The sequence below is a fragment of the Cydia amplana genome, chromosome 12 (genome assembly GCF_948474715.1).
Source record: "Cydia amplana chromosome 12, ilCydAmpl1.1, whole genome shotgun sequence".
Classification (NCBI taxonomy): Eukaryota; Metazoa; Arthropoda; class Insecta; order Lepidoptera; family Tortricidae; genus Cydia; species Cydia amplana.
This window is the reverse complement of record NC_086080.1, coordinates 11857041-11879197: the sequence shown is the minus strand read 5'-3', so window position 1 is coordinate 11879197 and position 22157 is coordinate 11857041. Positions and strand designations below refer to the sequence as shown.

The 22157-nt window shown below is 43.6% G+C and overlaps 1 protein-coding gene across 1 annotated transcript in view; it reads right to left on the bottom strand.

Annotated features, from left to right (window-relative positions):
* Positions 1–50: 50 nt before the first annotated feature.
* The window catches only part of LOC134653021 (serine/threonine-protein kinase unc-51), a 54904-nt gene continuing 32797 nt past the window's right edge, over positions 51–22157 (bottom strand). The window contains exons 6-17 of the mRNA XM_063508300.1: positions 21616–21752; positions 18774–18783; positions 18440–18597; positions 15239–15408; positions 13718–13828; positions 11872–11983; positions 11262–11422; positions 9920–10037; positions 6031–6159; positions 4572–4690; positions 3640–3778; positions 51–1069 (exon numbers count right to left, since the gene is read on the bottom strand). Coding sequence (XP_063364370.1) covers positions 984–1069; positions 3640–3778; positions 4572–4690; positions 6031–6159; positions 9920–10037; positions 11262–11422; positions 11872–11983; positions 13718–13828; positions 15239–15408; positions 18440–18597; positions 18774–18783; positions 21616–21752 — 1450 coding nt within the window. The 3' untranslated portion in view covers positions 51–983. The remainder of the gene's footprint in view (positions 1070–3639; positions 3779–4571; positions 4691–6030; positions 6160–9919; positions 10038–11261; positions 11423–11871; positions 11984–13717; positions 13829–15238; positions 15409–18439; positions 18598–18773; positions 18784–21615; positions 21753–22157) is intronic.

Here is a 22157-nt window from a genome sequence, read left to right as displayed (position 1 = left end):
GAAGCTGTCATATTGTCAATTAACCAGTCAAAAAATAATATGCCAAAATCATGCTGATAAAAATAAGTGTTTATTAAAACAAAACAAAATATTTATAATACAACAGTCTTTATTCTTATTATCATAAAGCAATTAATATTATTTTTGAGGAAATACATAATCACAATTTTGGCAAATTAAAAATAAAATAATGGTTTGAGAGAATACACAGAAATCCTTTCATATAACATTTTCGAGAAACCTTCAAACATAATTTCTATCTTAACCTAAAAATGCCATATTGTTATTGGTCGATAATGAGATCTCTATAGCATTGTATCTATATCGAGATATTACTTCACGAAGTCACTTTACAAGTTTACACGATACGCTACAAGTCCGTAATAATCAAAATGTCATACAAGATACGTGAGTTAGGAAACAATGCTACGCTTTCTAATTTATATTTTTTTGTTTTTTATTTATTTATATTTACCCTAAAATGGTGATAACCAAAAGAAATACATGCACAATTTACTAAAATAATTTGCGTGGCTCCTCAGAATTGAAGAAGCGGAAGGTTTAGGTACTCTGATGAAACTTGTACTAACATTACAAACTATGAAAAGATACAACCGTTTATGACATAAGGGATCCAACACACATCTAATCTACAACTATCTATCACTTCAAGCGATCACTAGAATAAGTCCAACGTCGAGATGTTCGCCGCCTACACGGTAATACTACGGCTCAGAAATGTACTTACTGCATATAAAAAAATATAATTCACTATTGCAATCTCTGGTAATCTTCATCACTAAAACGACTGTATACATCGATCGTTAATTGATATTTATTCACTTATTCCTTTTATACTTTGTTTTATTAATAATTTTCTCACTGCGAGTCTGTCGACAACAAAATAAAATCACTTCTCTTTTTGCGTCGCTTATGCTTACTCTTAGGTACTATATTATAAAGGTCGCCGGTCGCGTATTGCATTATGAGATCCCGGCCTCCAGCTTCACGTCCATGATCTTGCGCGGCCCCTTCAGGCAGTTCAGCCGCCTCTGCACCGCGTCTCGGTCTGTAACACATACATTATACATTATTGTCCGGATACAACTTTGAACTCGTGACTTTAAAGTATAGGTACCGACCGGTGCCATGGAATATATCGAGTTAGGCTAGGTTCACACGGCAACGTCCTGCACGTTTTTTCACGTATTCGATTTTAAACGTACAACCAGTCGGGTGTTCACACGGCAGATTTTCATTCGTTTAAAAACCGTTTTCACGCCGAATAGCGACAGTTTTCACGCAGTTGTCGCCGTGGGCAGACGTCTGAGATGGATTCACGCTTCATCGTACTTTTATTTTGGTATCGATGGCTACATTTGGTGGTTTACCATTACATGGTTTTGGCTACATCCCATAAATGAAAAATATGTGCGTAATAAAATTTTTGAAAATGTAGGTACGCTAAACTTAGGAATGATGAAATAAAGTTTTTCAATTTATTTCGGATGTCTATAAAAGATAGATAGATAGTTTTGTTCCACTAAATTAGTAATTCGTTATCTATAGAAGATTCGTCAACCATTTTGAAATAACCTCGAAATTCCAAACAAAATACGTGTGATCCCTCCGAAAAACGCTCGAGTACTATAGACGCTTGTTCGTTAAAAAACGTATAAAATTGTGCCGTGTGAATGAAACAACTATACAACTCGCCACTGCAAACCGAATACGTTAAAGTTCATTCGATTTGCTTGACAAGTCCGGTGAGTATCAGTTTAAACGTATAAAGAATGTACGTTTTTTTGCAGTACAAACGCCGTGTCAATGGTTCTATGCACAAAGTATGTGCCACTATTTATCCGTTAAGACGTATACTGCAAAAACACGTGCAGGACAATGCCGTGTGAACGAAGCCTTAAGGTTGGAGCACTCCTAAAAGTTCGGCACCGGACCGGCGCCGCCTCAACTCATCCGTTTGCCGGCAACTAGGTGTCACTGTCGAGCATACCTCAGCACATAGCGGTAGCGATTCAACACCTCGAAGATGTAGGCGCCGTTACGACTGGGTGACAGTGCGCATGCGGTAAGCGCGCCGACTGCGAGACGCAAGCGCGTGGACAGTTTTAATAAGCTCGGTCACTGCGAGTTGTGAACGCACCGCTTAACGTGTGCCCACGAGGCGACGCCGATAGTGTCCGTTAGGGCTTCCAATACCGGGATACCGAAACACCGGGATCCCGCCTTTTTAAACGCATTTTTCAATACCGGTATTTTTGAAGGCAATACCGGGATCCCGGTATTTTAATAAACGAGGGAAATGCGCAGTATTAACCCTTTAAATAAATTATATTCGGCTGTATCAAAAAGCTTACTATTTAAACGTCAAACGCATCTAGAGTTAGACCAAGAAAAGTCTGCAACGATTTTGATAGCACGCGCAGTGCAAGTGTTATTTTAAACGTCAAACTTCTATGAAATTATGACGTACAAATAACACTTGCACTGCGTAGGTACTGCGTATGCTATCAAAATCGTTGCAGACTTTACTTGGTCGAACTCTAACTGGTCTCTAGCCCTCATTTTATTATTGAAACAAGATCTTTGCATATGCGTCAGATAAATATTTGACGGTTGGTGGTGGATGAATCCTGAATTTATGTGAGTGATGAAACTGATGAATATGATGATAGTGACATTAACATAACATAATTTAGTTCTCATAATTTTATCAAAAAAAAAAACGAAAGAGCAAGAATAACTAATAATGGCAAACCAATTTTGACGGAAATTTGAAAAAAATTTGTCTGATTGGTTAAGTTGGACTACAAATGTGACTGGTGAGGTGAAGTCAACAAATTGGATAAAATTATTGCCAACCTGGAGTGTGAAATAAAATTATTGCAGATGGCGGCATTGATTTAATAGCTTTTAGGACATATCTGGTATTCTAGTGAGCCTTTCTAATTTCCCTTTTTAATAAAACTATATATTTTTAAGCGATTCATATCCAATACCGGGATCCCGGTATTGATGAAGACAGTTTCGGTATTAATACCGGTATTGTGAGAAGTCCGGTATTTGTAAGTAGTGATCTACAAAGAATATTTAGCGGGACGGGCTGAGGCGGTGCCGAGATGTTAGTTGTGGTACTTGGCGTATAGTTTGTAGCTTTCTAATAGACCCCGACGGCTAATCCTATTGTCTATTGTTAGTAAAACCGCTCGTGCCACGTGCCACAACCACCTGCATAAAAAATCGCTCGTTCACTTTACCCAGGTAATTGAATTACAACTCCTAAGGAAATTGCAATAAGATTCAAAATGAACTAATGGATAAATATTTTGTACCGATGTGTGTGGTCAGTACTTCGGTTACTGAGTGCCGGCGAGTCGAACGTTACAGAACCAGTCTAAAATGTGTCATTGAGATGCGTAACAAAGGCGCGTTATCGGAGAGCGCACCTACACTGGTTTTTTGAGCGTTGGACTAGCCCGCGCTCAGGTGCCAATTAGAATAAATAAGACCCTTTTTTTGCTGGTAAGTAGCAAGTGCGGTTATACTGAACAATAGACAATAGGATAAGCCTTCGGGCTCTACTAGAAAGCTACAAACTATACTCGTATATACGGTACGTACACTTGGAGAGCGTGGTGCGGTGGTGCGGGTGGAGGGGGTGGCGCTGCACGAGCGAGTGCAGCAGCACCTGCGCGGACATGTAGCGCCGCTCGCACTCCTTCATGTCGCCGAACAGCTCCTCGATGGCCGCCATCTGACACTGCAAACATACAACATACACCAAACTGACTTAACTTGCTACATATCACTTTCTCATTTAGACGTACGAATTCATTTCGAACCGGTGTGTTCGGTTTCGAAATTTCGAAGTGGTGGAGATAACTGACAGAACGGGATAGTCTTATGTATCTTTCAGTAGGAGTAGCAGCAAAAGCGGTATCGGTTTCGAAATTTCGAAGTGGTGGAGATAACTGACAGAACGGGATAGTCTTATGTATCTTTCAGTAGGAGTAGCAGCGAAAGCGGTATTATTGTTTGTCCTTGTCACAGTCTCCCTTTTTTTTATTCCCCACCGTAAATTAGTATGGATTATGGTGGGCAACAAATAAATTCGACCAATCATAGTGTCGCATTGCGTATGTTTTGTCCCTCACGGAGGCACGCGTATACCACTTCTATAGGATCCTACCTTCTATGTTTCGCACGGAACATTTTTGTTTTATTTTCATAAAACCTCTTTGATTATTTACAAGCGGGTTTAAATCAAATTTATGCGGATTCACACTCCGTTCCGGTGTGTAAACGAGACAGCGCTATGCCGTATATATCGCAATGTCACACTCGCCTAAGCGGCATGCAGGTCCTTATTCGATGTTAAGACCGCCTTCGTCTTGTAACCGCAACAACTATTTAACACGCATAGTAGATAATATTGGAATGCATGAATGTTCTGAAGTTTTGATCTTTCGCGATGTTGTTTAGCGTAAGCGTAAAAGCGAAATTAACTCAATATTACTAGAGAAAAGGTAAAATACACAGTTGGAACAACTTACCAGTTCAATGGCGTGCTCGTAGAGTATTTTATCACAGACCGCGGGGGTGACGCCCGCCTCGTGGAGTCGCCGCGACTCGTTCACGATCCATTTGTACTTTCCGTTCATCAGGGAGACCACTGAAATGACACACATCATTTTAAAAAAATTGGCTTAACAAGGGTATTTTCAAGATTTCTTAGCATAGAGCGGGACTGCAGTTTTAATAAAAACCGGCCAAGTGCGAGTCGGACTCGCGCACGGATGGTTCCGCACCATCAACAAAATAGATAAAAAAATAATAGAGCAAAAAAATTGTGTTTGTTGTATGGGAGCCCCCCTTAAATATTTATTTTATTTTTAGTATTTCTTGTTATAGCGGCAACAGAGATACATCATTTGTAAAAATTTCAACTGTCTAGCTATCGCGGTTCATGAGACACAGCCTGATGACAGACGGACGGACAGCGAATAGTAATATTAGTAATAGGGTCCCGTTTTTTACCCTTTGGGTACGGAACCCTAAAAACAAGGATATGGCGTAGTGTAAATCATCTGATTCTCGTATTTTAAAGAGCCAAAAATTATTATTTTTTTAACTATAGGAGTATGTCGTAGTTTATTAAATACTGGTATAGCGTAAAATCCATTAACCGCCGCCCGATGTCTCGCGAGGCAGGTGTTCGGCGTATTTTGACTGTGACGCGGTTAACGTTTAAGGCGACTTTGACTCGGCGCCTTCGGCGTAACAGTCTCTAAGCTTTGGATTCCTCCGAAAACGGTGCCGTCATATTACGGCCGCTATATAGCGTTGACTGACGTCACTAGAACGTTGTCTATGTAAACAAGATGGCGCGGTTTCCTAGACGGCGTTAAGTTACGTTGATTGTCAACGTAAAGCTTTGGATTCCTCCGAAAACGGTGCCGTCATATTACGGCCGCTATATAGCGTTGACTGACGTCACTAGAACGTTGTCCATGTAAACAAGATGGCGCGGTTTCCTAGACGGCGTTACGTTACGTTGATTGTCAACGTAACGTAAGATGACGGCCGTCATGACGGTGTCGATAGTTTCGTGAACGTTTTATTAGATAGCGGTGACGCCATTTTGAATAAATGACACGAGATTTGAATAAATGATTCCGTACTACGATTATTTTCCTCTTCTGATGATATTTCATCCTCCAAGTAAATTATAGATGATCAAACAAATCTTGTCAGTAGGAAAAGGCGTGAAATTCAAATTTTCTATGGGACGTTATCCCATCGCGCCTACATTTTTCAAATTTGCCGCTTTGACCTTGGTGGATGACGGTGTGTTATGACGCCGTGGTACTTTCCACATGTCGCCACCGTGAAGACGGCCGTCTTTTGCGGCCGCTATATGACGGTCGTCATATAACGGCACCGTTTTCGGAGGAATCCAAAGCTTTAGTTGTCAGGGCTGGAGCTGGAGCAGTCAGTAGTGTCGGTACCCACCGTTGCGCACTTGCGGCGTGGGCTGCAGCGTGCGCTCGCGGTAGTGCGCGGCGGCCAGGCGCAGCCCCGCCGCCAGCGCCTGCATGGCCTGCACCAGCAGCCCCAGCCGCACGCTCTCGTTGCAGCGCTCTGGAACGTCACACACATACTTGTTATTCAAGAATTTCAAGATGTTCATTATTATCTACAAGACGATGACTGCCATCAACGTTAGGGGACAGGTCCGCCACACACTGCACTGTAGGTTTAGCACAAAAGTGCCGCGACAGTCTCTCTCGGGCATGGGATACGAGTTCACTACCCGTCCGTTTCGACGAGATCCGAGATACTGTCACGACGCTCTTCTGCTACTAGTCTACTGGTACTACAAACAATAATTTCTTCACGAACTACTTGTCAGCTTACTAGCCCGTCAGCTGGGCATCCATTTGTGAATTCGTCCGTAAACAAGTTTTTTTTTCTCTCATTTTATCTGCAATCGGCTGTTTTAGCCATAATCAGATGTTATGTCTTTTTTTAGGGTTTTGAAAGGTATGCCATTAAATACTCTCTCTTGACTTGATAGAATTTATCTTCTAAGAACAAATAAAAGAGTTATATTTTAACTAGTTTGTAGTAGTAGTAGTAGTATGATAATGTCGATAAGCGCGGCTATGGTCTGGTACTGACCGTCGGAGGTGTCCATGAGCGCGGCGAGCGGCGCGCCGCACGAGACGGCGAGGTCGGCCAGCAGCTCGCCCGGCATCAGCACGAAGTTAGTAGCAGTAGTATGATAATGTCGATAAGCGCGGCTATGGTGTGGTACTGACCGTCGGAGGTGTCCATGAGCGCGGCGAGCGGCGCGCCGCACGAGACGGCGAGGTCGGCCAGCAGCTCGCCCGGCATCAGCACGAAGTTAGTAGCAGTAGTATGATAATGTCGATAAGCGCGGCTATGGTCTGGTACTGACCGTCGGAGGTGTCCATGAGCGCGGCGAGCGGCGCGCCGCACGAGACGGCGAGGTCGGCCAGCAGCTCGCCCGGCATCAGCACGAAGTTAGTAGCAGTAGTATGATAATGTCGATAAGCGCGGCTATGGTCTGGTACTGACCGTCGGAGGTGTCCATGAGCGCGGCGAGCGGCGCGCCGCACGAGACGGCGAGGTCGGCCAGCAGCTCGCCCGGCATCAGCACGAAGTTAGTAGCAGTAGTATGATAATGTCGATAAGCGCGGCTATGGTCTGGTACTGACCGTCGGAGGTGTCCATGAGCGCGGCGAGCGGCGCGCCGCACGAGACGGCGAGGTCGGCCAGCAGCTCGCCCGGCATCAGCACGAAGTTAGTAGCAGTAGTATGATAATGTCGATAAGCGCGGCTATGGTCTGGTACTGACCGTCGGAGGTGTCCATGAGCGCGGCGAGCGGCGCGCCGCACGAGACGGCGAGGTCGGCCAGCAGCTCGCCCGGCATCAGCACGAAGTTAGTAGCAGTAGTATGATAATGTCGATAAGCGCGGCTATGGTCTGGTACTGACCGTCGGAGGTGTCCATGAGCGCGGCGAGCGGCGCGCCGCACGAGACGGCGAGGTCGGCCAGCAGCTCGCCCGGCATCAGCACGAAGTTAGTAGCAGTAGTATGATAATGTCGATAAGCGCGGCTATGGTGTGGTACTGACCGTCGGAGGTGTCCATGAGCGCGGCGAGCGGCGCGCCGCACGAGACGGCGAGGTCGGCCAGCAGCTCGCCCGGCATCAGCACGAAGTTAGTAGCAGTAGTATGATAATGTCGATAAGCGCGGCTATGGTCTGGTACTGACCGTCGGAGGTGTCCATGAGCGCGGCGAGCGGCGCGCCGCACGAGACGGCGAGGTCGGCCAGCAGCTCGCCCGGCATCAGCACGAAGTTAGTAGCAGTAGTATGATAATGTCGATAAGCGCGGCTATGGTCTGGTACTGACCGTCGGAGGTGTCCATGAGCGCGGCGAGCGGCGCGCCGTACGAGACGGCGAGGTCGGCCAGCAGCTCGCCCGGCATCAGCACGAAGTTAATAGCAGTAGTATGATAATGTCGATAAGCGCGGCTATGGTCTGGTACTGACCGTCGGAGGTGTCCATGAGCGCGGCGAGCGGAGCGCCGCACGAGACGGCGAGGTCGGCCAGCAGCTCGCCCGGCATCAGCACGAAGTTAGTAGCAGTAGTATGATAATGTCGATAAGCGCGGCTATGGTCTGGTACTGACCGTCGGAGGTGTCCATGAGCGCGGCGAGCGGCGCGCCGCACGAGACGGCGAGGTTGGCCAGCAGCTCGCCCGGCATCAGCACGAAGTTAGTAGCAGTAGTATGATAATGTCGATAAGCGCGGCTATGGTCTGGTACTGACCGTCGGAGGTGTCCATGAGCGCGGCGAGCGGCGCGCCGCACGAGACGGCGAGGTCGGCCAGCAGCTCGCCCGGCATCAGCACGAAGTTAGTAGCAGTAGTATGATAATGTCGATAAGCGCGGCTATGGTCTGGTACTGACCGTCGGAGGTGTCCATGAGCGCGGCGAGCGGCGCGCCGCACGAGACGGCGAGGTCGGCCAGCAGCTCGCCCGGCATCAGCACGAAGTTAGTAGCAGTAGTATGATAATGTCGATAAGCGCGGCTATGGTCTGGTACTGACCGTCGGAGGTGTCCATGAGCGCGGCGAGCGGCGCGCCGCACGAGACGGCGAGGTCGGCCAGCAGCTCGCCCGGCATCAGCACGAAGTTAGTAGCAGTAGTATGATAATGTCGATAAGCGCGGCTATGGTCTGGTACTGACCGTCGGAGGTGTCCATGAGCGCGGCGAGCGGCGCGCCGCACGAGACGGCGAGGTCGGCCAGCAGCTCGCCCGGCATCAGCACGAAGTTAGTAGCAGTAGTATGATAATGTCGATAAGCGCGGCTATGGTCTGGTACTGACCGTCGGAGGTGTCCATGAGCGCGGCGAGCGGCGCGCCGCACGAGACGGCGAGGTCGGCCAGCAGCTCGCCCGGCATCAGCACGAAGTTAGTAGCAGTAGTATGATAATGTCGATAAGCGCGGCTATGGTCTGGTACTGACCGTCGGAGGTGTCCATGAGCGCGGCGAGCGGCGCGCCGCACGAGACGGCGAGGTCGGCCAGCAGCTCGCCCGGCATCAGCACGAAGTTAGTAGCAGTAGTATGATAATGTCGATAAGCGCGGCTATGGTCTGGTACTGACCGTCGGAGGTGTCCATGAGCGCGGCGAGCGGCGCGCCGCACGAGACGGCGAGGTCGGCCAGCAGCTCGCCCGGCATCACCACGAAGTTAGTAGCAGTAGTATGATAATGTCGATAAGCGCGGCTATGGTCTGGTACTGACCGTCGGAGGTGTCCATGAGCGCGGCGAGCGGCGCGCCGCACGAGACGGCGAGGTCGGCCAGCAGCTCGCCCGGCATCACCACGAAGTTAGTAGCAGTAGTATGATAATGTCGATAAGCGCGGCTATGGTCTGGTACTGACCGTCGGAGGTGTCCATGAGCGCGGCGAGCGGCGCGCCGCACGAGACGGCGAGGTCGGCCAGCAGCTCGCCCGGCATCAGCACGAAGTTAGTAGCAGTAGTATGATAATGTCGATAAGCGCGGCTATGGTCTGGTACTGACCGTCGGAGGTGTCCATGAGCGCGGCGAGCGGCGCGCCGCACGAGACGGCGAGGTCGGCCAGCAGCTCGCCCGGCATCAGCACGAAGTTAGTAGCAGTAGTATGATAATGTCGATAAGCGCGGCTATGGTCTGGTACTGACCGTCGGAGGTGTCCATGAGCGCGGCGAGCGGCGCGCCGCACGAGACGGCGAGGTCGGCCAGCAGCTCGCCCGGCATCACCACGAAGTTAGTAGCAGTAGTATGATAATGTCGATAAGCGCGGCTATGGTCTGGTACTGACCGTCGGAGGTGTCCATGAGCGCGGCGAGCGGCGCGCCGCACGAGACGGCGAGGTCGGCCAGCAGCTCGCCCAGCATCAGCACGAAGTTCAGCTGCGAGAACACCTTGCTGTGCTCCTCCTGCGACACAACATTATAAAGAGATATAACACTTTTACAAAAATACGTATCACAATTTGAAGATTTTAGGTTGTTTTTATTGAGATTGTACTTTTCACAAGCCTTCGTGAGAACGAGAGTTTAATCCAGAATCAAGAATTTATGCACAACCGCTTCATTAGTATATTATGTTTTTATTTTTATTTATTAAAACCATAAACATAATTAATAACAAACTTAAAATAAAAAGTAACCTAAAATTAAAACTACCTACAAAACTAAAACTAATACCTAAAAAAGAAATAAAGATAATGTGGGTGACCTAGCCCAATATGTATATATGTATTAGGCTAGATCACCCAGGTCCGATCCCTGTGGGAGGGTTCCCATAAGGCTGGCTGCGTTCCCCCTTTGGACGGCTATGCCGATCCGTTGGGCGAGGAACGAGCCAGCCCTACGGTCCCCGGTGACCTCGAAGATTTTTTTTGACAGCTGCCGAACTAGTTTATGGGCCCCTGGGCACCACGGTCCCAGAGTTTCTACTGCAAATGCCGCAAATATATGCCGGTCAGTGAGAGCTATATATTTGCGGCATTTTGCCGCCTCAGCAGCTGCGGCCGCCCCGCCCGCTCTCAGTGATGTTGAACCGAGGTGGGACGGTGCCAGGGTGTCCACACACGTTGCGTCCCAAATAAGGGCCCGTCCCACACTCCAGGGCACAAGGGTCATTCCGTCATTCACGCGCGAGGCCAGGTGGTTCAAGAATCGCTGGAACGTTGGCGCTGACGAAGGCCCGACGGAGGATGTCATTAAGGCAGGCATGGCGTGATAGGCGGCCGGCACTCTTAGAACACGATAAACCGTGGTGTCCAAGGCTATCTACAAAAGTTCCGAAGGGGCAGCGATAGGGTGAGACAATGTTGGATCCCAGGCGAAGACCGACAGCCAGCCTGAGGGTATTGTTGTCGAGCAATGTACCATAGTTGGAGGAGGGGAGAGCATGTAACCAGGAGCCAGATTCTCTTTCCGAAACAGCCAAAATGCGTGCCCTTTCCTGGCTGGAGGGGCAAGAGTTTAGGATGTGGGAATGTACTTGAGTGCAGATAGGTTGATCCCAGATTCTCGTATATTATGTATATGGTAACTTTTCTGGTAGCGTAGTGGGTCTCTCCTATTCTCATTATCGGAATTGTACACGCACCCACAGTCACACACACATACGTACAATATTAAGCGTGTACTCACGGCCAGGATGGTCTCCTCCTGCAGGTTGGGTATGTAGACGGGCGGGTCGTGCATGTTGTGCATCTTGAGGCCGCGCAGCAGCGCGTCGGGCAGCGTGGCCGCGCGCTTCGGCGACGCCTCGCCCGACCCCTTCAGCGCCAGCGGCACCGGCGGAGATGAGCCTGCACGTACAGACATACCGACTGTAATTTTGCTTGCAAACGCCAAATGGTATTTAATAGTAATTGAAGATCTTTACCGGGGATCAACACGGTGGTCGTGTACTCATATAAAAATAGCTTTAAAAGTCGGGGCATCATTAAAGATCCAAAAATTTCCCATTCGAGGAATGCGCGTCCAATTCAGTCCACTTTTATAGGTATGTACAAAATTCGAACACTTGCCAAGACTAAAAACTCAGACGTATAACCATCCTAGTTGTGTGTAAAATACAGTACAGGCATAAAACCGGTCAAGCGCGAGTACAATTAACTCGCATATAGCTTCAGTAGTTCTCGAGATATTTAGCAATGTGACAGACAGACGGACGGATGGACAGAGTCGCACCATAAGGGTTCCTTTTGTACCTTTTTGGTACGGAACCCTAAAAACGGTCGTATGGTACACTTACCGGATCTGCGCAGCGGGCTGTTGTTGGTGGGCGACACCTGCCACAGCGACGGCGGCGGCGAGCTGCCCGACGCGCTGCGCCGCCGCGTCGACAGCGGCGTGCCCATCGGGAACTGCAACACAATATGGAATTTAACACATTGTCATAAAACTCTATTTACCGTGGCCTGTATTTTCTTTTCGACCGTGCATTTCAAGGCTCTGCTCCCGCACTAGTTACGTCGACGCCAAATCATGATGCATAAGTACCTAACGCATTCAGTGATGTTTCCCTTTCCATTTTAATTCAGTATTTCCTCGTCAATCGTGTAAAATTTTATAGACCAGTGCCCTGTTTATCAAAAGCTTGTAACTTGTAATACAAGTGGAAGTCCCTTTTTGACAGCTTTTGTTAGAAAGGGACTTCCACTATTACAAGTTACAAGCTTTTGATAAACAGGGCACAGATGTGATTTCATGACTGCTATAGGTACAACAATTTAAACTATCTATAGTAAACTTGCCCATTATACATAAGGATAAGTAGGTAAGTCAAATATTATGGACAATCCATGGGTCACATTGCATGTAAGTAGTTAGGTAATCCATTATGCTCAACGAAATACATATGCTGTTGTAAATAACGCAGGGGAAATTCTGTCGCGCTATTATCTAGGAATAGAAAGCAAACTACCGATACCGGTCAGCCGCATGGGAAACATTATCGCAAAATAAACATTGAAACTGCAAATCGACAGTAAAGTTGCGTAGTTGTCTGTAACTATAATGAGTCATACACGTGGCGTTGCGTAATATCATAGATACTGTTAAACGGAAGTGAACTTTATACTAAGAAATATTATTAGCAAGAAAACAAGCGCTTTCAGTTTTCCAACTACATCTTGTTATACATATGCCTATCATTATTAATTATATAATTAATAAAGACTATCATGTTACATAGTTACAAGATAATATGTATCAAAACCAAATATGTATAGCTTTGACCTCTGTTCGCTTATCTTATCAAATTATATAGTTGATTAATAAAAAGAGTAGTGGTATGGCCACGTAAAGAGGAGACCACCAGACTACGTTGGAGATTTAGCACTACGGTCATCTACGGTTTTCCATCCCCGGTAAAAGAGGCAGAGGTAAACCGAAAACAAGATGGAAGGACGTAGTGCTAAAAGATATGATTGAGTGCAAAGTATCCGAAAGCGATCTCGAGGATGAAGCGAAAGACACGGAAAGCTGACCCCATCACCATGTTGGACGTATAGCTTGGAGTAGTAAAACATTTTTTAAACGTTGTAATAAAAAGAGTGCTATAGAGTCATTCGACGTTAATATATGGCCCTAAGGTATAAATTAGAGATGCAACGGATAGTTGTTTGGCCGGATACCGGATATCCGGCCTGGACACTGGCCGAATATCCGGTATCCGGCCGGCAGAACTGTACCTAAATTTTGAGTTTTGCAGGTGCGCGTCGTGCAGGTTTCGACCTGTTTCGTAGTGAACGTTCGCGCGGACACATTTCTAGGATCGTAACGAGTTTTATCATGTCATTACGTAGTAAGTTCGTTTATAGACAAGTGCGCGCGCGTATTTTTGTGTAAACAAATAAGTGTATTGTGGGACATTGGTTACGTATTCATTTCTATCTACTGTGTCGTTAGCATTATGACCGTGACTGTTTTTTAGATTCCATTTTTTACCCCAAAATATGTTAATTTTACTATCCGGTATCCGGTCGGATAGTAGGTCACTATCCGGTATCCGGCCGGATACTAAAATAACGGCCGGATACCGGATAGTAACCGGATATCCGGTGCATCTCTAGTATAAATAAAAGTAGGGTAGTTACAGTGGGCGGGGAGAGAGATCCGATGGGGTTGGTGGGGTTCCGTGAGTGGTTGGAGCGCAGCATTGAGATCGGCTGCGAGCGCTGGATGCTCGCGGTGGACGGCGTCGGGTTCTGAAACATACATCGTATATTAGGTATTTGTACAATGTTTTTGTTATGTTATATATACACTTAAAAACTTGTTTGCCTTATCATTTGTTTTGTTTCTTTGTTTTCTTCTTTATCTTTATATAATGCGTAAATACTATGTATAATGCGTATAGACTTAGATTGAATGTGATCCGGGAGAGGTGGTGCTTCCTGCCGTCATACAGTTTTTACTAGTACGGAGGAATCGTTTCCTACTCTTACGAACAACATGTTGTAATGTTAAAATTGTATTTAAAGGAAAATAAATAAATTGAAAAAAAATTAAATAAATTTTATGAAAACAATGGAATTTCCTGAAACCACGCGTTGTTTAATAGGTACTAAAGAACGAATTAAAATTCATAACATTAGACAACACATTTCTTATGACTTTGAAACTCGTGAGCTATAACCGTCAATATATTTGTGTGTAAAAAGGAGTCCGTATGTTTTGTAGCGATGTTTATCATTAGTATCATCATTACACAGTAGCTCACTTTACGTGCGAATGCATTAAAAAAACTACGTTAGGTTGATTTGTATACTGCTACGGTTGGTTTCTCTGCTGCTTGGTCAATTAGCGTTTCGCTTGTTGTAACCCGACACTGATACAAATTGGCAACAAACGCTACAATTCGCAACATTTACATTACATTTTCAAGAGGTCATCTGTTCAATTACTGACAACAATCGTTGTAGAAACGGGTACGTAATTTGTTTTCTCTGCGATAATGCCAAAGATAAGTGACCGGTTAACATGTTTTCGAACGGCAAGGGTAATGACAAGAGAAAGGTTTGTGACCCAGAAATGATTAGTGTAAACGTAAAGGATAACATGAGTAACATTTATCTGTGTCGTGAAATTTCGAATAAATGGCTTATTATTCTTTCCTTCAAAATGGCATAGCAAAATAAGTAAAAATATAATCTAAGCGTCGCAAACATCTACAGTACACAGCACCGTCTGAGGTAAAATGATATATAAATAAATAAGTGCATTCTTATTCTAACACTCAATCATCAATCCAGCAACCATTTTACAGAAATCATCAATTTCGGGAGTTTCAATACCAATCTGTAATATAAGCTCGCTATACTTCGTTTTTTTAGCATTAGAAATTTGGTAAACAATCTTGATGTGTCTTTTAATTGAAAAACACATTTTAAAAATAAGTTACGGTAAATATGTAACAATTATGAATCTAATACGATCTTTTATAGTCTTCTGCTTTCATAAGTAATAGTTATTGATTTTTAAAAAGTGTTTTTCAATTAAAAGACATGTCAAAATCGCTTACCTTCTTTCAAGTTCTTTCTAATGCTAAAAAAAACGAACTATAGTGTTGGTTGTCGATCTCTGATATATACCTGTATGATGGCAGCTACTCGTACCTTAGCGGGTAGCGGCGGGTCCTGGTGCGGCGGCGCGGCGGGCAGCGTGAGCGTGCGCGGGCGCGGCGCGGCCTCCGAGCCCGAGGAGGCGGAGCACTCGCCCGAGCCGCTGTCCGCCTCCACCAGCACGAAGTCGTCCTCGCCCGCCCAGGTCGTGTCGGACGACTCGGCTGCGGACACACGTCACCTCACTACTAGTGCCCAGGTACAGCTGGGCTTTTTTGTCATTTCACACATTGTATTCCGCGTCGATAGCTAAAGTTAGGTACTTATAAATATATATCCACCGTCGCAGAACGCTTGAACTTTAACGACACCGCCGAAATTACAGGCTATACCTATAGGATAATAAATTAATAATGCATGTACCTATAACTTTTTAATAAGGCATGAATCACGTGCGTGACCGGTACAATATCGTTTTTTGTGCCATTACTTATACAGGCGGCTAACATTGTCGATGACGGTAGAATGATTTAAATACTGATTTTACTGCAGACTACCAGAGTTGGCATATTCAGATAGCCTTAAGCATCTTGGTTTTTTCAATATGTATATCTAATGGCGACCTAAAATAAAACCAGCTTAATACTAATGCTCCTAAAATAGACAAGCATATCACTATATTTTATGTATAGGATATAAATATTTTATAGATGGGCTATTTCTGCATAAGTATGCAGATAAAAACGTGCATTTAACGTAGTATTTCACTCGAGTACGAGAGTACGCGCTGAGCGCACAGGTCACCTTCTGAATATTGATCGAGCGCCAAACAAACGAGTGAAGTAATCTGTGACTTCTGCGAGGAGCCTGCCCTAGACCCGTGTCCTATGACTACGACACCACTGTATGGTAATGAGGCTCGCAATGTAACAGCGCTAATGTAGACCACTGACACACCACCAAATGAATAAATTAATAACTCGTGGTTTCATGTAAAATTAACATTGATTAGTTGTTTTGCAGCTGACGTAATTAAGAATGTCATTTAAGTAGTTTATGCGTTACATTTTCTGTGCAAAGCACCGTAATCTAGCCTAGCGGGTTGTCTGCAACTAAAGTGTTGAGTTTATGTTATTATAAGATAGCATAAGTTAGTTAATTAAGTGATTAGCCTACAAGGCCCGAGATCTAGGTTCATATTCTAGTGACCTCACATCCGTCGCATAGGGTCAACTTAGTCGTAAGGTTACTAGGTATATTACAATATGTTTAGGTAAAATATTAATTTAAAAAATTAACAAATCGTGTATTCGATTAAAATTATAACTCTTAAGTCAATGATTTGACTCGTCTGCCTAATGGCCGGACTCATTTGCATTATCTTATACATAAATACAGCAAGAATTACAAGATTACGTACATGGAATTAATAAAGTGTCAAGTATTCAATTAATCTTCGACGAATTTCGATATGTGGAAGGTCACATGACATCGGAGTGAGCATGGCGCGCGCACGCCGCTGTCGCTTGCGCAGAACATTATCCAGCGACACCGTATCATACAATAATGTATGTATTATTCATAATTATTTTCTACATTCAAGATGGCAAGCATACATTTAACATAATTTTTGACTGTTACTTGATTTGATGTGTAACCTATTAAAAGTGATTGTAACTTAGCTCCATAGCTCATAGTTTGTGTAAACTATTATGTCAAAGTCAGGTTTGTTAACTAGTTAACGAAAACGTACACGTAACGAAATTATTTACGATTATAATGGGTTATATGATTTTTTTTATGTTAATAAATACAATTAAGATTGCATTCTTTTTAATAACATGTTTTATCGAGAAAGAAATGAATCAGACACAGCCCAGCGACCTGAGAATGGTCCATTAGTTGGTAATCATGTCAAAAACAATGAGTTACAATAATAATGTTGATACCGCCCCTTAGGGCAGGCTAGGGTTTATCTGAATAAGTTGCTCGAACTTTAATAGTTTTTTGTCGTTATCAGTTTCAAATATTATTGTATCAGGACCATTACTTTACACTTAAAAGAATCGCCGATTCTCAATTTTTATAAATTACAATAATTAAATGGAAAACATATTATTATTATTTAAATGGAAAACAACACGAAGGTAGAGCATATAATTAATACCTAATAATAGTCTGAAAGATCATAAATAAAGTCATGACATGTATGACATTGCCGGTAATCCTTTTGTCCGGACACCCATATGAATAGGAGGCACTGTTTGTTTATAAGTTTTTTTATTCACGTCAGGAAATCTAACAGCTGTTAATGCTTCTTTGAAGGGAACATCCCATGAATTCTTCAGCAGTCCGAGGAAGGTTGCTTATCCAACAGAGATTTGTAACTAAGTATAAGTGTAGGTGATTAAAATTAAGTCTAGTGAACATAAGTTCGAAGAAGCGTGGGTTCCACTGGAAAAGTTAAAATGCATATAGCTCTAATGATGGATGCTATGAATGCGAGCTCTCGCTACAGCACCTAGTTTTAGTAGAAACGTTTAAATTTTCGCAGCGCAGGTTTGACCTCGGCCACCGTTTAGCTACACACTACACACTAAACATACGCATGAATTTATAATATATGAACTACATCTATACACTGTCGACTCACGAGCTGTGAGAAATTTACTTTAGAGATACGGTTTTTTGCGAATCAATTTGTCGTGCATAGAAACATTGTCTAGTCCCAAATGATACCATGCATATACGATAATCAATCGATCAGGTTTGCTTTTGGGATCAAATGTCTATATGGAACCCATTGCATTAAAGCAATACAAAAGTCAGAAATGATAGTCAAAGACACAGTCATATTTCACTCGCGAATCGCCCCGAACAAAACCCTATGTGAACGTGACGTCAAGGTCACTGAGAGCGCATCTTGAAGTTTGAACAAAACAAGAAAATTGCATTTTTGTCGGTGAAATATTGCGTTTATGTATATAGTTGCTATACAATCTTTTTTTGGACAAAATGCAAGGAATCGAATGGTGCCCTTACTTTTTTCCTTTTTTGGAAATTAAAACTAAACTTATATTTTGAATCTTTCAGGTTCTGTATTACTTCCAAATATTATTTTAATATCCACATTATTGTGATAAATTGCTTGTTTGTTGTCTATTTTACTAGATTTTAGTATAAAATTCAACATGTGTCATCATCCCTATTCTCCTCTAGATATTCCTTACAGTGAAATAGGAGTTGATCACTTACCGGAGGACGTCGGTTTCTTAGTATTATTAGGTGCGAGTGTTTGCAGCGGCGGCGGCGGCTGAAGCGCGCGCGACGCGGCCGGCGCGCGCGCCGCGGCCGTCGCGCTCGGCGCCGGCGCAGACCCCGCTGCTGCTGAAACACAGCTAGCGTGAGGATCTCTGATACTTGAGAAGAAACACTATAAGATATGCCGTTCTCTTGGATAGCTTGATATGGATGGAATAACGTTTAAATCTTGAAGATGGAAGTTGTTGGTTATTTCTATCGTACAGCTAAACTAAGATAACGCTGTATGTAAATCTTATACAACGTCGCGCTCGGCGCCGGCGCGGACCCCGCTGCTGCTGAAACACAGCTAGCGTGAGGATCTCTGATACTTGAGAAGAAAAACTATAAGATATGCCGTTCTCTTGAATAGCTTGATATGGATGGAATAACGTTTAAATTTTGAAGATGGAAGTTGTTGGTTATTTCTATCGTACAGCTAAACTAAGATAACGCTGTATGTAAATCTTATACAATGGATCTTTGCTACAGACACATTCCACGTTGTATTATTTTTTAATTAACATTAGACTGTCACTAAGGCCAAGGAAAGTAAGCTATGTTATGACGCCACTAGATCCAATCGTATCAAATAATCATCTTTATCAATATCTACTAATTTGCGTCATAGATTTATTTCAGCATAGAAGTTCACTATCAATACTAAAAAATGTCGATGTAATTACATATATAAACGCTGACTTATCACCCGTTTTTTTCTTCAAACTTGGCCAGACACAATGCAGTACTAGATTTCTGTACATATCTTAAGTAGGGGTGAAACGTCCGTGGATAAAATTAATAGAGCGTGTGTAAATGAAAGTTACCTATAATTTTTCAAACAGCAATCAAATGCTATGAATTCCTTTGACGTCGATGTGCTAACATGCACAATGCACTTTACTAATAAATAAGCCAAGTAGGTATAAAATTAATAGATTTTCCAAACGTACATGTACTTAGTCAAGGGGCCCACTGATTAACAGTCCGCCGGACGATATCAGCCCGTCAGTTAGAACAAAAAGTTGACAGCTCCGAACAACTGACAGGCCGGTATCGTCCGGCGGACTGGTAATCAGTGGGCCCCTTTAGTTGCAAGTTTGTATATTTAGGACATCCAACTATGTTTTTGTATTAATTAGCTACTTCAAGTTTTTTTTTATGAGCTGTGAACTCGAGTTCATTGTACACGTGAGTATGCTAAAAACAAAACTAAAAATGTAATGTCATACACAGAAGCAAAACTATGCGTCATGAATGTGGACGAGTTTGAAGCGCGTTCATGCTTGAAAAAACAATGTGAAGATAAAACTTTCGTAAAACCGTTCATTTTGTAATTGTGGGAAAAAATAACGGTTTCAAGATACTGTCTCGTCTTGTTAAGGACTTGATAATCCATTTACCCTTCAAAACAAAGTCGGGCGGTTTTACATAGGTTCTAACGAGTATATACATAACATAATGAAATTTTAGCTGTGGTATATTATGATATCATCAGTTAGATATATCGTATAAGTATGACGCGACAGTGATAAGATAGGATCGATCGCCCACGTAAGCACGCCAAACCCGCACCCCGTGCACACAGACCAAAGCTGATTCACGGCCGATTTTTAATCCCAGAGACCACAATTATTGCTAAAAAGTTTTAATCTAGTTTAAACCATCATTTACCTTTATTGCCATTTTTTATTTGCATGGTCTTAACTCTAAAGCTCGCGGTTGTTTAATGCGATTAATGCGATAAACGCAGCTTGAACGCATGCATCACCGGAATGTAGAAAAATGACAATGCGCATACCGCTGTGTTTACCACGTAAAACAATGTAGGTAGTGTCATTAGAATATCTCATATAAAATAGGTATGCGGCAAACGCAGTGTTTTTTTAACGAACGACTCACAAACACTGCAGTGACAAAGAAACTTATAATGGGAGTCACCCCTAAAATATACGTCACGATGAAATGTAACTTTAGTCTCTGGTATTAAAAATCAGAGTGTATTGGCAGACAAATACCCTGGCGGTCCAATGACTCCTCTAGGCAACACTCGCCCCCTGCCGGGGCCTCTAACTCGCTCTCCATAATGTCAGGCAGGTCCGAATCCAAACCTGAACAATATTCAGCACGTCACTCTACTGCCATAACAAGTTTATTTAAGAAATGTTTCATGACATAGGCGAATTAAGCCCACATACCCGCTAGTTATCATAAATTGCATGTAATTTAATAATTATATATTCACTATATTTGATTTAAGTCTTCATCGGGTGGCGACTTTGATATATTTTAAGTCTATAAATAGTATGGTTTGTATGTGCAATGTAATGTTTAAGGTTTAAAGCAATAAAGATTTTTATTATTATTATATATTATTATTAGTACTGAAATAACTCATCAAGCTACACAAAACAACAAAATAAAATTGGATAAAGATGAATTCATATAATATTTATAAGCTGCTATTTGTCACATGAATGAAGTAGGTACGTTTCGCACGTTTGTGTGTGCGACAAATTTCGAAAGCATACCTACCAATAAAACAATAGAGCGAGGATTAGTCATCGGCTGGCTTCATGTACCTACGGCACAGAATAAATAATAGTACTAGGTACAGGAGACTCACTCTCTAATAAAACGCGTCTGTTACGATCAGCACAGATATGGCCGCTAGGTGGCGACAGCGCCACGCGCGGCTTATGGATAGCCACCAAAATTGGTCTGCAACGGATGTACTTTTAGCTACCTGTAGCAAAGCGACGAAATCGCGGATTGAGCCACGCCTGCCTACGGTTTCCTCATATGCGTTTTGTTCAGCGGAGTAACGCCGACCGTCTAAAGCTACGAATGTACATACATCGATATCGGTGGTGGTAACGTTACTAAATATTCGAACTTGTATCAAAGACAGCATGTAGCAACAGACAGTTTATATGACAAAATAATAAGTATGAAACAATCTCTTTAATGCAAGAATCAAATTATTTTTTGGGAGAAAACGTTTGGTTGAACGTCGAAAACGAAAATATATTTTAATTTGGCGTTTAAACAGGTCTTATCAAGTGTCCCATTTATTACAAGTTCTAATATTATAAGGCTTAGCTTCTTAAATAGCTTATTGTGATACTTACTCGTATAGGAGGTTGTCCTGGGCCGTTGGTGGAAGGGGTGGTTGAAGAAAGCTTCAAACGGCATGCGCTCGCGCGGGCTCCGACGCAGCAGGCCGATCAGCAGGTTGCACAGTTCTGGACTAGTGCCCGCGGGCATCCTATAAAAAATATGTCAATATTGTTCCTTGCACGGTTCTCAATAAAACAAGGGTTTCAGTTTGAACTTGAACCTTAACCAGTAGCGTCTGATCGAAAATGTGCATTTGGAAGAAGGAAGGAGGTCGAACTTTGTATCCAGAATAAATATTCATAGGTAGATTTCAGCAACCTTGGTTTTTCTTTACAATATATAGGTGTAATAGTATAGGTATCAATTTAAATTCATACGATTCGGGCATGACCTTGCTGACGACGGGTCGATATTGTTAATTTTTTTTACAAAAAAAGCTGTAGGTATAACTCAGGATCCTACGCTGTTTTTGTGGTTCAATTGCGTAGAACTAAATCGCCTTCAGCAATAAAATAATATTTAAACTTTAACATTATCTTATAACGAAATCTTC